Source organism: Myotis daubentonii, chromosome 10 (genome assembly GCF_963259705.1).
Source record: "Myotis daubentonii chromosome 10, mMyoDau2.1, whole genome shotgun sequence".
Taxonomy (NCBI): domain Eukaryota; kingdom Metazoa; phylum Chordata; class Mammalia; order Chiroptera; family Vespertilionidae; genus Myotis; species Myotis daubentonii.
The window spans coordinates 33,867,731-33,884,888 of NC_081849.1; the positions used below are offsets into that span (position 1 = coordinate 33,867,731).

Here is a 17,158-nt window from a genome sequence, read left to right on the forward strand (position 1 = left end):
CCCAGACATTGCCAATTTCTGTTGAGGAAACATTGGCTGTCCTAGGTATGTGGATGAGCGGTACTGTTGCCAACTATTTTTGATATTTTGGATGCTTCTTTCCTCTTCAGACTTCCCTAGGTTTTCATATCCAGAATGAGGAATTGGTCTGGATTGCTGACACTGGGCTGGAGAGAGGCCTGAGATCTGGGAAATGTGCCGCTTTGGCCACAAGGAGGAGCTGTGGCTCTATTGAAACCTCTGAGCTGGGGGGAAGGGAGAGGACTGGGAGTCAGTGAGGGGTGGCAGGAGGAGGGAAGCTAGGGCTTTGGGACTTCATCTTTATGTCATTTAGGGGCATCAGTTGTAGACATCCCAACAATATTAAACTAAAATCTTTTCCAAATTGATTTCCCTTTGTCTTGCACCAATGCCTGTGTTCTCTTTTAGCAACCTGTTTTCTCTAAGCCCAGCCAAGCCTTGTACCCTCAATACAGAGGCAGACACTGGTTGTCCCTTGTATGGTTCCCTCAGCACCCTTCCCTGTGTCTGGCTCTGGGCCTGCATCACAATCATGCACTTTAAGTGATGGGCACTATTCCATCCAATCTTCCTCCCTCCATGCAGTTGGGCAAAGGCCTCTAATGAGCCTAGACCAGGGGTGGGCAAACGTTTTGATGCAAGGGCCACAATGGGTTCTTAAACTGGGCCGGAGGGCCAGAACAAAAGCATGGATGGAGTGTTTGTGTGAACTAATATAAATTCAAAGTAAACATCATTACATAAAAGGGTACGGTCTTTTTTTTTAGTTTTATTCATTTCAAACGGGCTGGATCCGGCCCGCGGGCCATAGTTAGCCCACGGCTGGCCTAGACACTGAGGAGAAACAGAATTTTGAGCGAAGTCCTGCCTGACTGAGCAGGGAAGGATGGAGGAAATTGTCTGTGGCTGAGAGGAGTCCTGGCAGGAGGAGGACAGAGAAACTGTATGATGAGGAAAGCAGGTAATAGCAAAAGAGCAGCTGCCAGAGGAATAAGCCATCCGGATCCATTGAAATCCATCCTCTATCAGAAACTATATAAGGCATGAAAGGGAGAGAAAGTACTGTCCCCTGCAGCAGGGGAAACTGTCAGGGACAATGACATCATAGGCAGAACTACCAACCAAGGCCTAGGAGACCAGAGCCCAGCCCCCCGCCATAATATCCCAGTTAGAAGATGCCACTCATCCTGATTCCACCATGAACTACAAGCTGCTCTGCTATGTGGCCCTCTGTTTCCCTGGAACTGGTGAGTCTTGGGCTCAAATGGCTGTCCTTTAATTCCAAGCCATTCCCCTGTGGCTGCAGCAATACCCTTCTTTCTAGGCTGTGTCTGAATTTTGTCCCTTTCCCCCCAACAGTCCTCATGGACACTGGAATTACTCAGATGCCAAGACACCTGGTCATGGGGATGAGAAGTAAGAAGTCTTTGAAATGCAAACAACATCTGGGGCATAATTCTATGTACTGGTATAAACAGAGTGCTCAGAAGCCGCCAGAGCTCATGTTTCTCTACAACTATAAGGAACTCGTTGAAAATAACACTGTCCCGAGTCGCTTCTCACCCAAATGCCCAGACAGCTCTCAGTTATACCTTCACGTGGATGCCCTGGAGCCAGAAGACTCCGGCGTGTACCTCTGTGCCAGCAGCAAAGACACAGCCTTGCAGAGTCACCTTCTGCCTATGCAGAAACCGCCTGGGCCCAGTCAGGAAACTATGGGGCAAGCAAGGCTCGGTTCAGCATTTCCTGTGAGAGCCCAGACAGGAATCTCAGAGCACAATGCTGCCTGTCAATTCACTGGCTATGACAATGTTAAATCCCATGCAGACCCAACAGCCTGTGGCCTGGCCTTGTCTTGAACATGACTATGCCTGGACAAAAATGTGCAAGTTCTTCATTATCTTCCTATCAGCTTGTGTCCTGGGACATCTTTCATGAGGCACCTCATACCCTAGTCACAGCAGGCCTACCAAGCCTGCTTCTAATAGGTACCTTTCCCTGACTTCTCTTTCCAAACAAGTTAGACCCGGACCACAGCCCTGATCCCAGCTCCAAATGTGCTCAGACCTTTTTCTAAAACACCTTCTTCCCTTACCTTGTGGCTTTGTCAGTTCCCACCACTGAGGATAATAGTTTCCTCGTCCAGTTTGGTTGCTTTTCCCTTCAGTCTCTTGAACAGAACTGTGAGTCACAGAGTCCATACCTCTAGATCAGTGATGGCGAACCTGTGACACGCGTGTCAGAGGTGACACACGAACTCATTTTTTTGATTGATTTTTCTTTGTTAAATGGCATTTAAACATACAAAATAAATATCAAAAATATAAGTCTTTGTTTTACTATGGTTGCAAATATCAAAAAATTTCTATATGTGACACAGCACCAGAGTTAATATAGGGTTTTTCAAAATACTGACTCGCCGAGCTCAAATGGTTCGCCATCACTGCTCTATATCATGGCTCTGAATTGGCCGTTGGAGAAGACAGTGGGTCCTGCTTGTGTGGTCAGGTCTTCACACCCAGCCTAGCTGACCTAAAGGCCACATTGGCCAAGGACCCTTCTGTAGCTACAGTATTTCACTTAGGGCCTGTGGGCCTGCATGCTCCAAGACACATGGGGCTGAGCCAGGGGCATCACATGTCTGCACAGGCACTAAGGCTCAGGGTGCCTGTCCTTACCTAAGAACACCAAAGCATTGAGCTGGGCAACACCCTTGTTCCCTGACCTGCCATGTGTACCAGGCTGCTCTGTTTTGTGGCCTTGGGAGCCACTGAGTCCAAGAAACAGAAGGAGACTTTTGATGTGGGCTTTTCAATTCCAGATCCTCATTATTTCCTTCATCTGGACAACTAACAGAAGCCATGAATGTGCAAGTCAAGCAGATGCCAAGATCCCTATTGTAGAGATAAAAAAAAAAAAAAAGAAGCTGGTCTTTGAATGTTCTTAGAAAGTGAACCACTTTGTGATGTATTAGGTCAACAAAACCCAGGACTAGGCCTAAGACTGATCCATTGTCCAGTGCTGATTTTATAGGCAAAGCAGATGTGCTCAAGGGCACCTGTTTCAAAAAAGAAACAAAGTTACCATTAAAAATTCCCTCTAATAGAGTCTAAGCAAGCTAGACTTGACCCTTTACCCTGAATTGGGTATTTTTCCTCTACTTTCAGTAACAGGGGTGCACAGCTATAGTCACTCCTTGTCCATGCACTCTCTCCATCACTGACGCCAGCTCCTGGGAGTCTTTCTGTGCATCTGGTTCTGCAGTTGAATCCTTATCAGATTCTGTTTTCCCAAGTCCCTTTGTTCATTTTTTTTATTCATTCAGACTGGCCAGTACCTCCTAGCAGACTAAGTATAGAGGGTTAGAATATTTTATTTCCTACTTGGGCATTGGAGAAAAACTTAGAGAAAATTAATCACATACACATGTGTTCTCACATCTGGGGAAATGGGCATTATATTATTATCAACTAGTAGCCCTGAGCACCAATCCAGGCGCCAGTAGCTCACCAGTAGCTTGCTGCTGCACTCCAGTAGCTCTCTGCCAAGTGCCCCGCCCTCCTGTAGCTCCCCCTCCCCCCTCCCCCACCCCCCTCCCCCCACCCCCCTCATATCTCGATGTCCTGCCCCCTTCTGTAGCTCTCAGCTGCCTGCTTGTAGCTCGCTGCCCCACCCTCCTGCTGATCCATGATCCAGTTGTTACCCAGTCAGTCGATACACTTCATGGCATAACGACCATTTGCATATTACATCTTTATTATATAGGATGAACAGAGGCAAGAGAGGATCTCTGAAAAGAGAGAGTAGAAAAGAAATTCTCCAGCAGTGTGGGAATAGCAGGTAACATTATTTTTAAAATTTGGGGAGGGATAAGCTGATTAGTGGGCACCTTGCAAAGAGGCCTGTCTAAAGTATCTCCTTTAAAATAGCTGTTGAGTCATCAAAGATAAAACAATGTCTACAGCCTAGCTAGCATGGCTCAGTGGTTGAGCATTGAACTATGAACCAGGAGGTCAGGGTTCATTTCCTGATCAGGGCACATGGCCAGGTTGCAGGCTCTATACCCAGTGGGGGGCCAGCATGAGGCAGCCAATCAGTGATTCTCTCTCATCATTAATGTTTCTATCCCTCTCTCCCTCTCCTTTCCTCTCTGAAATCAATAAAAATATTTTTTAAAAAACAAATTCTGCTAATTATTAATCATCAAAAAACCTTGGGATGCCCTAGCTGGTTCAACTCAGTGGATAGAGCATATGGACTGAGGGGTCCCAGGTATGATTCCAGTCAAGGGCATGTACCTCAGTTGCAAGCTTGACCCCTGGTCCTGGAAGGGGCACATGGGGGAGGCAACCAATTGATGTGTCTCTCTCACATTGATATTTCTCTCTGTCTCTCACCCACTCTTCCACTCTCTTTAAAAAACCAATGGAAAAATATCCTCAGCTGAGGATTAGCAACAATAACAACAAAATCCTTGGGAGTCTATCTGCAGTCCATCTCCATGACCACCTTTTTTCCTCTTACAATAAAAAATCCAAAATCACCTAGAACTGAATCTTTGTACCCTTATATTTAAAAAGAAAAACACAGTGCAACAGGCAAATGGTAAAATGGTTCCCAATTTTAATACATCCTTGGACCCTTGCACTCTTTTATTGTGTCTAACTCTAAATCTTGGTTACTGCCAAAACACATCACATGAGGGCACTGTGGAGCTGCTGAGCTCCAAAAGTTTCTGGGGCAGAGCTAGGGATCTGAGCTAGCTGCCTGGGGCCAAGAGGGTTAAGCAACAGCCTTGTTTGGTGTTTTTATCTGCTATAAGACTTAATACCATAAACACTATTTTGCAGGTGCTGTCCCAGCCAGGAGTCAAGAATTTCAACTGTGCAGTGATTAGGGGGGCTCTCTGAGCTTGCAAGGGAAAGTGAAGGGTGCAGAGCTGGTAGGAGGCAGCCTGCATGCCCTGGGAGCAGGGACAGGTAGAGGAACAATTGCCTCATGGAAAAGCAAAGGAGCTGTCATACCAGCATGCTACGGAAACCCAGCCCACCTCACCAGCCCCTCCAGCCACACATGTCATGCAAGAGGCTTAGCAGGAAAAAGCAGGGTGCCTAGATCAGCTGAACCAGGGACCTGGCAAAGGAGGCCAGGCTCATGGGAACCAACATAAACAATGACATCAGAGCAGTGACATCACTGCCAAACTTCCAATCAGAAGGTGCCCAGAACATTAGTTCTTAGAGGACCAGAACTCTGAGAAAGGAGACTCCTGCCCAGTGCTGCCCCACCCTGCCATGGGCTCCAGGCTCTTCTGCTGTGTGGCCCTTTGTCTCCTGGGAGCAGGTATGTCCTTGGCACAGGTGGGGCATCTGTTCTAAGCCTGAAAGCACCTGCATCCAAGGCAGCATCAGGGTCCCACGCCTGTTCTTTTTCCAGCTTCTGTCTCCTTCCCTCACAGGCCCAGTGGATTCAGAAGTCACCCAGACTCCAAGGCACCTGACAAAAGCCAGAGGACAGACAGTGACACTGGGGTGTTCCCCGATCTCTGGGCACTTGGCTGTGTCTTGGTATCAACAGGCCCAGGGCCAGGCCCTCCAGTTCCTCATTGGGTACTACAACGGGGAGGAGAGAGCAAAAGGAAACATCTCTGATCGATTCTCAGGGAAACAGTTTGATGACTACAGCTCTAAGCTGACCATGAGCTTGCTGGAGCAGAAGGACTCTGCCCTGTATCTCTGTGCCAGCAGCTTAGCACAGCCCTGCAGAGTCACCTGTGTTCTGTGCATAAACCACCCTGGCCCAGCATGCAGCAGCCTCAGTGCTGACAGGGCCCTGGGAACCTAGGGGTCCAGTGGTAACGCAGAGTGACTGGGGGCCCTGAGAAGTGCAGCCTAGGGCTCTTCTGAGACAAAAGCCAGAGGACAGATATTGACACTGAGATGTTCCTGCGAAGACAAAAAGAGCTGGTCAGATGCTACATCAACATGTTCGCTCCCAAATCACCTTCCTTGCCTGCACTCTATGTGATAAAAGTAGAAGAAGGGTCTGTAATGTAATAGCTCTCACCCTCTTTGCGGAGGGGGAAGAGTTCATTTGAGGATCAAAATTGTTGGTTAAATGTGTGGTCTAGAAGATAAAAAAAACCACAGGAATTTGTTTTATGTAATTTATGAAAAAGAAATTGAAATTTGTGGAAAATCTAAGAGAGAAAATATGACTGAAGATGTTTGAAAATAGAGATAAAGCTAAAAGATTATTTTTTAAAAAAATGTCATTTGTAACATGATCATTTTTCTCTTCCCTCCCGAAACTTTCAATGCCCAGAAAATATAAAGCAAGGCCTTATAGCAACTGGCATCCCAGTGGTAAGCCCCAGGTGAGGCCATCAGCACACAAGATGATGATGTGAGAACCCTGCGGTTGATTCTGACTTCTTTCTTCTTGATTTCTTACCCCAATCTTGCCTCCTTGGGGTACAGTCAAGTACCTTTTAAAACAAAAATAAGGTCATGCCCCCTGACTATAAACAGGCAAAAGCGGTCCAGTTCCACCACAAATAAATCCTGTTTTCTTGGAAAAGCTTTCTAACACATCACCATCCTAATTGAGTGACCTTTTCAGAGCAACCCTTCTTGGCAGTCTCAGGATGAGTCCTACTTTGTGACTAATCAGCTGTTTGCAACATTTCCTAAAACACGGATGGCTGTGTGGCCTTTAAATCCTTGGCATTTGCTCTTGCTATTCCCATAGCATAGAAGGCCCTTCCTTCTCCCCAGATACCACTCCTCTTTGGAGGACGGACTCAGCCATGCCTTCCTCTTGGCATCTTGCCCTGACTTTTCACAATACGGTACTATTGATTAGTCTGCTCTGGCTGCTCTAACAAAATGCCATAGACAGGGTGGCTTCGACCAGAGACATTCATTCTCCCACAGTTCTGGAAGCTGGGAATCCAAGATTAAGGGTCCTGGTTTGCGGGTGACTGACATCCCCGAGTGCTCACATGGTCTTTCCCCTGTGCTTGCACAGAGATATAGAAAGAGCTCCCTGGGGTCTCTTCCTCTTTGATAAGGCCACTAGTCCTAACAGATTAGGGTCCCAACCTTATTTTCCTTAACTACCTCCCTGGAGGTTCTATTTCCAGGTATATTGGCTTTGGGGGTGTGGACTTCAACATATAGATTTGGGGGACAAAATTCCATTCATAACTATGTTCTCTTTACTTTCATAGGAAAAACTAAATTATAATTAATGCTCTTTGATACTTGTGAAATGGATATGATAATAAGTGAAAGATGTATTGCATCACTGAATACACTCATAGCTGAGAATCAGCCTCACAAATAATTCTCTATGACTGAGTTTCAAACTTAATGACTGAGTAAATTTGAAAAGTTTCCTAAAAAATGTTTTTGCCCTTACAGTCCACCGCACCTTTAGAGACATCTCTTGCCATCATCAAAGATATTTCTCATAAATGAACCTGAAAAACTGATTTAAAGATTGCTGTACTCAAGAATAGGACCTCGGTATACTTGTCACTTAGAGGATGTGTGTGTGTGTGTGTGTGTGTGTGTGTGTGTGTGTGTAAACACAACAAATGGAAAAAAGTTTCTCTCTGGTAGGTATTTATTAGAGGTGCCCTGTCACTGAGTAGGGCTTCTAGGGGATGCTAGGTAATGACAGCCCATGTCAGCCCAGGTAGGTCTACTGGGTCGATCTTAACTAGAGCTCACTGGAAGGCGCTGTGGACTCACAGTAGGGCTGTTTATTTCAAGATGTTTTAAACAGGTAAACTATATAAACATTCTTTATGCAAATGTGCTATCTAAAAAGTGGCAATAATTACTTTAAATACACATTTTGAAATATAGGGACCTGATTAATAGGAGGATCTAGGAAACAGAGCGTTTCCAGGCTGGATCCACTGTTGAGCTTTATGACCTGTATGATTCTGGCTGTCTCTCCCATTTTTGCATACCGACTGCAGCAATTTTTTCCTTCTTAATTGAAATGTTGGTTCATACAAACTTTTGCCTCCAAACAAAGGGTGGATTTGAAGATCAACCCTAAATGAGCCAGGCTAGGAAAACAGTGGATCAGGAAATGGGAGGGGAGGGGACTTTAGGGCTAAGGGAATTTCTGCTCTTAATAGAGAAGGATGTGAATGCATGAGACTGTGGATAGTCAGCCACTGGGAAGCGCTGTGGACTCACAGTACTGCAAGCTACCTGGGAGGGGTTGAAGGAGTGGCCCAGGAGAAGACAGTTTAAGGGATCTTTGGGGCTACATGCCTGCATTGGGGGAGCAGTTTGAGTTCATCAAAGAGGCAAATGCCTGTGGGCCCTGGGCCTGTGGAATTCACACAGACTCCTCACTGCCCAGGAAGTGCAGAGGTGCTTGAGCCTCAGTATGAACCAAGGAGGCAGCCTCCCTGAGGCAGTCTTCCCCTCCCAGGGGAAGGGGGGATGTAGGGGCTGGGGTCACAAGGGCTGGGAAATTAGGGTGAGGCAGGGGCAGATAAAGGAGTATAAGGTAAGCTGTAGGCATGTGGGCACAGCTCTACTTGCAGCCATCCTTTGCAAAGGGGCTGTGCAGGAAAGGGAATGGTGAATAGAGTAGCTGACCCTGGGACCAAGGGGTACAGAGGGCCAAGAGGCGGCCCACATGGAGAGTCACACAGAGCAGGGAAGACATCAGAGCAGTGATGTCATAGGCAAATGCTCCTATCAGGGACTGAGAGGTAGAGAACTTTAGAGGGCTCACCCCAGGAGACTCCTCCCTGAGCTAGGAGATGTCTTGGGATGCTGCCATGGTCTCTAGACTTCTCTGCTGTGTGGCCCTTTGTCTCCTGGGAGCAGGTGAGCTCTGGGCACTGTGTGTGAGCCTCTGATATGGGTTTGCCATCCCTGAAATACAAGCCTGCTGGTGATGGTGGCAGCGGGAGGCTTCCCTGTGCCCTGCCCTGAACTCCCTCTGTGTCCTTCCCAACAGGCCCAGTGGATTCTGGAGTCACGCAGTTCCCAAAATACCTGATCAAAGCAAGAAAACAACAAGTGAAACTGAAATGTTCCTATATCTCTGGGCACCTCTCTGTGTATTGGTACCAACAAGCCCAGGACCAGGGCCTCCAGTTCCTCACTGAGTATTACAGAAGGCAGGAGAGAACAAAAGGAAACATCCCTGACCGATTCTCAGTGGAACAGTTCAGTGACTATCGCTCTGAGCTGAACATGAGCTCCCTGGAGCTGACGGACTCGGCCCTGTATCTCTGTGCCAGCAGCAAAGACACAGCCCTGCATGCTAGGCAGCCTGCTGTACAAAAAGGTTCCTCCCCACCTCAGGAAGTGACTGCAAGGGTGGCAGCTGCCAGCCACACAGGCGCAGGCCGGAGCAGAACAGACTGCCTCTCCCAAACATCCTTCTGCTGCTTACAGATGTGATGTGTATTTATGCTCACAGAAATCATGCTACAGAAGTACTTCTTTACCCGTTTCTCTATCTGATGGTAGAGAATATGAGACATTCCCAGGTCTCATATTTCATAACTGGCAGAGCAAGAAATCAAACTCAGTTCTGTTCCTCAACTCCCATGGTTGTTCCCCAATCCCCAGCACTGTCCCATATCTGGCTTCCCTTTTCCAGGTCCAGACTATAGGCCTGGGAAGATCTCACATCATCTGTGCTTGTTGTAACCTCTCCCCTGACAGCTTCATGTACATTTGACATCAAGGCAATACATATCCATTGACCCTTCATTGTCACAACAAAGAAAGGCACTATTTTCTACACAATAGGTGTCCCACTGACCTAGGCTTTTAGACATCTTTCATGGGGGCTGTGTGAGCAGAAAGCTTTCCAGATGTGTTTTCCCAGCTGCAGCACAAAGGGAATGAGATATTTGCCATGAGAACAGTCTTCCTGCATGGGACACAGTGGCCACAATGGGAAGGAAAAAGAATAACTGTTACTCCATCCTTTGTCCTTTTTGTTCAATAATTTCTGCTCCTATATTTTGTACAAGGAATTATATCACATAAAACAGAAAATAAAAATGTCTGGGGTTTTTGCCTTTGAGAGTTTTAAGGTCTAAGTTGTAAAGTCTACTGATTTAAATGTGAATCTCATCCAAAACACCCTCACAGAAACACCCAGAACAATGTTTAACCAATATTGCAAATATCTGTGCATTTCATGGTCCAGTCCCACTGGCACATTAAATTGCCCATCAGAACATCTCCCAGGGTTGAATAAAGACACAATAAGGTTAAAATAGGACATAATTGAAATCTAGATCTTGAGTACCTTTTTACTTTCTGACAGTTTTTCCTACCATATCTTATGTGCAAAGTAGATACAGACACACTTTGTCTAGAAACCCTATAGTTCAGGATTTTAGAAGTCACATAAATGGAAATATTTATGCCTGATGATCCATTAGATGTCGTTCACTAGAGCATGTAACATACATCTGTCCTTAGGCATTTAAAATAACTATTACTGATGTGAATTATATACAATAAATATTACAGACTTTAAGTGAAGAGAGCAATGACTTTTGAGTAATATACAGGGTGTCCTAAAAATGTACACATCACTTTGAATAATTATTAATTCCATTGGGTTAAATATGAAAAGAAAGAAACATGAATTGGGGTATCAGCTGTTAAAGTGTGTGTACATTTTGGGGGACACCAGATATCTATAATAATAAAATCATAATATGCTAATTAGACCAGACATCCTTCCAGAGGAAGCCAGGGCTGTGAGGGAAGCCCAGGTCTCGGGTGCCTGAGGGAAGTCGGTACCAGCAGCCGGGTGAAGGAAGGCCTACTCTTGTACAAATTTCGTGCACCAGGCCTCTACTATAGAAAAAAATGTTTTTATCACTTCCTCATAAAGCAAGCAACATTTTCATCACTCAGGGAGTTCTCTCATACCCCTTGTTAACATAAAAAAACCATTGAAACCTGTAAAGAATTTTTGTGAGTTTATTTGAGCCAAACTGTCAACATATGCCAGGAAGCAGAACCTCAACGAATTGAGATAGTGCTCCAGAGAATGGCAGGGTTACATCCGTATTTATACATGAAATTCATTGGTGACAGATTTAAGGAGGTGGGATTAAGGGAAGCGGGGAAACCTCTAGGATAGGATAAAAAGTAAAATGATGGACACATACTTAGGTGGGTGCAGGATCAATTAACATGATAATGAAGGAATTTGTAGTATGTGTCCTGGCGCCCAGAACATTTGGTTGTGCCCCAGGGGTTCCAGAAAAAGGGAAGTTACAAGTTACCCAGACATTTCAAGGGTATGTTATCTTAGAGGTAAAAAGGCAAATGGGCTCAGTAAGGATCAAAGTTGATCTTGTCAGTGAAGATACTGGCCTAGGACATAACTGCCCACCATAACTACTTTTAGTTAAAGTTTAATTTCAGACCATCCTTTGTGGTTATTTTAGGTCTCTGAGTCTGCTAGGCTGCCACGCAGGCCTTCCCTGAGCTTGTCAGGTCAGCGTGTGGCCCCTTTCGTCCACACCCTTTACAATGCCTCAATCCATCACTGACATCCAATGACATGATTTCTATCTGTAGAGATTCATTTTGCTTAGGCATCTTTTTAATATACATCTATCATCTCTACCTATTAAAACAAACCCTCATTAGTGCATAGCTAAGTACTTAAGAGCATGAGGTACTCCTGGAGAGCATTATGGACAAAGACACCTGATCAGGTCAGCAACAGTTCTACCTGGGGCTAGATGGTTTGATAGAATGACCCTCAAAAGGTCTTTCCAGCTGGTATAGCTATTTTTATAAACTGTATTTCCTGATCTTCACTCATTTCTTGTCTCATGCACCCATTCATTCCAATTACTTTGCAATGATATTTTGACAAAAAGTCATCATATCTCAGGAAATGCTTTTGAGTTCCCATCAGATACACAGGTAGCCTGGGTCATGTTCACACATTGTGAACTGGGACTGTGGTCCACGGGGAAAGTAACTTCATGGAGAGAGATCATTTTACATTGGGAAGAGGGTTCCCTTCACCTTGACCTCAGTGTCTAACTCACAAAACAGGAACCTTGAGCTGGAAAATCCCCTTTGTGTTCTGGGCTTGTGTGGGTGCCACTATTCTGTGCTGTGTGTCCTTCTGTGTCCAGGACCAGAGAGTTTCTGGGGATGAACATGGAGCCCATTTGTGGGCTGGCCAGGCCCCAATTCAAGGCTTGTTGCTTTGCTTCCAACATCAGGCTCCTCCTCCAGTTCTGATTTTAAATTCTGTGTCCTCTTCTCCTAGGCCTGGATGTTGTGCTAAATCAGCAACCTCAGAGGTGACCACAGATTTGAAACTAAAATTCATGTACTTGAGACCTGCTACACAACTGGCAGAGTCCGCGGTCCAAATAGTAATACTTTGAAGATAATGATGGCAAGGCATTGAAGCAAGTGTGGGGTCCTTCTACGCATGGGACTGTGTAGATTAGCTACAGGGTTTTCAGAGCCATTATATTTATTATTTAATTAATGTCAGTGATACTTTGCAAGGAGATAGTCCCTGTGGAATGGATATCTCAAACTATAAAATAACATTTTTTCACTCACTCACCCTGGAGTTGGCCACCTCTCCCCAGGGCCCTCATACATCTGTAATCCATGGTGCCAGTAGTCATCTGCAGAGCTGAGCAGCCACAAAGAAAGGTTGGTCACAGGTATGAGCTGGATCTGCTTGCCACTGTCTCACCCCAAACACAGGAAGCAAATGCTCTGGGGAATATGATTTCACTGTGAGGTGGGTGGGCTGGGGCCTAATTACAGCCCTCTAACTGCATGTCCTTCTCTCAGACCCACACTGCCTTACTATCTGTGTGGGAGAATTGGGTCCTGGCTCAGGGCTTCTCTTTGGCCACAAGGAGGAGCTATGACTCTACTGAGAAGCAGGGAGCTCTGTATCTGCAGGAGGGTTGAGGAAACTCCCTGGAAGGGAGAGAGGGTTAAGGGCAAGTCTGGTTTTGTTTACAACCCAGGAGAATGGGGTTGGCAGAGGCTGGGAGTCAGTGCTTGAATGTGAGGGGTTAAATACAGAGTGTTCTGCTCTGTGTTGATCTGCAGGTGTTTCTGTACCAGACTGCACCTCCAGACCAGTTGTTTGGGAGCCTGCAAGGGGTTAGAAGGAAGAGGGGTTTGAGGTGGTGAAGTGAAGCCCACAGGCAGATGCAGGTGGAGGACATTCCTGAGACAAGAAGAAGGCTGGGACTGGGGTTGGGGCTCAGCATTCTGTTCATACCAATGCATAAAATTATACCTAAATGCTGTCTGCCTCCTCTCAGCTCGGTCCATCCTGCTGGGATGGGAGCTCCTGGACTCAGGCACTGAGAGGCCACAGGTTGGTTGGGATCTTGCAGAGATCACAATAACTTAGGGGTATCTATTCACTCGGCCAGGGGAGCCCCAGAGCCCCAAGTCCCTCACTCCAGAGTATAGGAAGAGTTTTATTCTTGTCCCTCTGCTGGGTGGTCTTCTGAGTTTTGGAGCAGGAAATGACAGGAAGCTCTTCTGGGTCTGATGAAATGGTTCTATCAAAATACCATCAGCTGATTTCCTTCTGGACCTTATCTCCAATCCAATGACCCATGGCAGCTAGAATTATCCAGACTCAAGAACACTTGATACCACAACACCTAGAGATAGAAAAGACAGACATACACATCCCAGAGCTGAGAGGAGCTTCTCATTTTTTTCACTCAAGGCATCTGGTGCTTTTTGTTTGTTTGTTTTTTAACTCTTGGAATTTTCCTTATTTCTTAAAAATCTTGGCAGTCCACAAAATTATATTTTATGTCAACTCTCGCTGTATGTAGAAGAAGGAAGTTTCAGAATATCTATCTATTCTACCCAACTGCCCGAAAGTGAAAGTCTAGCTCACAAGTAGTTTAACAGAAAAATGATTAGTCCTTGTTTGAAAGTTAGTTTTGTAATTCATCTAAGAATGGAACACAGGAATCTGCTAAAGACAACCATCTCATTTTCCTACACTTAGATAGAAATTATTTAACTTTCTGTATTATGAACAAGTTTCAACATCTGTTAAAAATTGTAAACATTAGAAACTGCAGGAAAACACACTTCACACTTCTAAAGTCAATATTGAATATCCTATGTGACTAATTTTAACTTAAAGATTGAGAATTCAGGGTCCCCTGGATCTCCCTCACTCACAAAACATCTGCAGCTTCTTCCAAATAATAAAAGTAAGGTGACACATAATCACATTTGAAAGTTAATAAATAATGTCCACACACCATAATATTGCATTGAATTATTGTTAATTGTTACTCATATTACTTTCAAATGACTTGAAGATGAAATATTTATAATCCATATTAGAATAGAAATAGTAAGCTTAAATATTTTGAGTGGCTAAATGAAATTTCAATAGCTAAACAGGCCAATAGCATGAACTGATGATTTATGAATATGAATGTCTTGTAGGAGCAGGCTTTCCCATCAGGTTTTTATCTGAATTTTCATTTGGAAAACTGATGGTCCTTGGTCCCCCTGCAGGCATATGACCTCAAGAGTCAATGTGTGCCCAGCTCGTGCAGCTCAGTGGTAGGGCATTGAGCCAGGAACCAAGAGGTCACAGGTTTGATTCTCAGTCAGGGCACATGCCTGAGTTGCAGGCTCAATCCCCTTAGAGGGGTGTGCAGGAGGAAGCCTATCGATGATGTTTCCCATTGATGTTTCCATCTCTCTATCTCTTTCCTCTCCTCTCTCTCTAAAACATTTCAATAAAATATATATTTTTAAAAAGAGTGAATGCTTATGTTGACTTTGTATTTTTATCAGAAAGAAAAGGGACTTTTTCAAGGTCAGAGCTACCAGTAACTAAGAGCCAGTTGAGCAGAATGGAAGGGGAGTCATAGCCCTTGGCACCTAGCAGCCCCTAGAAACCAGTTCTGAGCACCAGTGAAGAGTGAGGCTGAGTCAGATGTAACTTTAATCTTCATGGAACTCTGTGTCCAGGTAACTAAATTTGACAGAATTAGACACAAGAGATTTTCCTTCCTGCCCTTATCCCAGACCACACAGCCTGGTCTTCCCGCTGAGTTCTCAGGGACTGATGGATGGAGAAAGCTCCGTCCTTGTTAAAGTCACCAAAAGCAGAGGCAATGATGGAGGTCTTGTTTCTAGAATGGAAAGAAGATTCAGGTTTAAAACATCCCAACGCGCGCGCACACACACACACACACACACACACACACATACACACACTCACACCCCTTTTCTCATGAATACCCAAACTGTTGGGAATTATTCAAATATAAGCAGGATTTTAAATATAGGACAACCCCAAATATAACCAATGTCCAAAATATGCATCCTGCTATCATCCAGGCCACTCCCCTTTGTTCCAGTCTTCTTGAGCCTCATCCCTACAGGCTGTAGGACTTCCCACTTCTTTGTGGATGAAGTTATCTTCATGCTAAATCTATTGCATATTTCTCCCCTCTTTTACTTTTGTGCTGTGATCAAACCCTGGCATTTCCCAAGCATCCAGCGACAGCCCTCCGTTCTTTCTGTGGTGGCTTCCCCTGCAAAAACATGGCAGAGAATCCATTTCTTTATTTCATCCTTTCCTTTGGGCAATTCTTAATAAGCAACAAAACTTTCTTGTTTTCTACCTCTCCTGTTGAAAATATAAGACAGCCAGCACAACTAACCCTATGCCATGTGGCATGTTTCTTACAGGGGTTTCGTCTGCATCTTGTTGGATGATGTGCACCTGAGTTTTCAAGAGCATTTGCAAAAAACACTGAAATAAATAATTCATCTGAAATCTACTCATTAACCATCATCACGTCTTCATATGTGCAGAATTATTATTATATGTAGCCTCTTATCCACGTTTTTTACTATTTTCTTCCTTCTTCCCTCCCTTCCTGCCTCTCTCCCTCCCTCCACCTCCCCCTCTCCCTTCCTTTGAAAAGCTTCACATATAAACTATCTGGTACAATGGGGTAGGTACTGGGGACACTGGATGCCTAGTTTTCTAGCCCAGGAAACATCTAGGGATATCTCCAGTTAGGGTCATACAACTTTAAAACTAACAGAGACTGGGAAATTATGTGTGTCAGCCCATTGTTTTATCGATGAGGAAGTGAGTCTCCATGCAAAGGACAGTATTTAACTGTGTTAATACTGATTATACTCCTAACCTCCATATGGCAACTATTTCATATTTCTAGTCTAGGGGATTCTCTGAGTTTTTATCAGAATATAAGCATCATGAGTGTAAGTGTATTGTCTTACACATGCTTTGTACTAAGAAGCAATTCAATGACCACCAACAAATGAATCATGCTAGATGTTCCAGCAAGGATGGTGGTGGTTTCTGATTTGTTCACTGCTGTATCTCTAGTGCTTGTTTTTTGTTCAGTCAAAAAAAAAAATGAACCATGGCGGCGGGTGGGGGGTGGTTTTTGAAGGGGTTTCACAAGGAATTCACAGTTAGTGTTTCCAGTCTGTGTGTGTGTGTGTGTGTGTGTGTGTGTGTGTGTGAGAGAGAGAGAGAGAGAGAGAGAGAGAGAGAGAGAGAGAGAGAAAGAGAAAGAGAGAAAGAGAGAGAGCTCTGTGGTAGTCCTGGTCCCTGGCCTTACCCAGGTCCTTGCTGACTTAGGTTTCTTATGGGCTGAAGCCTGGCCCAGTGGGCTGAGATATGAGAACTGTGCCTTGCTGACCAATAGGCGGTGCTGTGGCCACACCAAAACCCCTGAGGTTGGTCAAGGACAGAAGGAAAAAAGGAGAAGCTGGCTCTCAAGAAGGGTAATTTGGCAATATCGGGAGATATTTTTGATTGTAATTACTGGGGAGTGGGCAGTGCTACTGCATGTAGTAGATGGAGACCAGCGGTGCTGCTAACCATCCTGTCTTTACAGGACCCCCCCCCCACAACAAAGGATTATCCTGTGCTATACGTCAGTAGTGCTGAAGCTGAGGAACCCTAGGCTACACACTGACTTGTAAACTGTTACCAAAGAGAAGGTGACCTGTAGACAATTCAAGGACAGTCAAATCCTCCACTTAAATTTCCCCAACTCCATGCTGTTATTCACATCGATCACTTCTTT

The 17,158-nt window shown here is 45.0% G+C and overlaps 3 gene segments (V, D, J or C); all 3 read left to right on the plus strand.

Moving 5' to 3' along the window:
- Nucleotides 1–969: 969 nt before the first annotated feature.
- On the plus strand, nt 970–1,880 carry LOC132211352 (T cell receptor beta variable 4-2-like). The segment is given in 3 exon segments: nt 970–982; nt 1,097–1,268; nt 1,381–1,880. Coding segments are annotated over 3 exon segments (685 nt in total).
- Nucleotides 1,881–5,315: 3,435 nt separating this feature from the next.
- On the plus strand, nt 5,316–5,865 carry LOC132211353 (T cell receptor beta variable 9-like). The segment is given in 2 exon segments: nt 5,316–5,364; nt 5,480–5,865. Coding segments are annotated over 2 exon segments (435 nt in total).
- Nucleotides 5,866–8,816: 2,951 nt separating this feature from the next.
- LOC132211354 (T cell receptor beta variable 9-like) lies at nt 8,817–9,747 on the plus strand. The segment is given in 3 exon segments: nt 8,817–8,882; nt 9,016–9,338; nt 9,667–9,747. Coding segments are annotated over 3 exon segments (453 nt in total).
- Nucleotides 9,748–17,158: the final 7,411 nt, after the last annotated feature.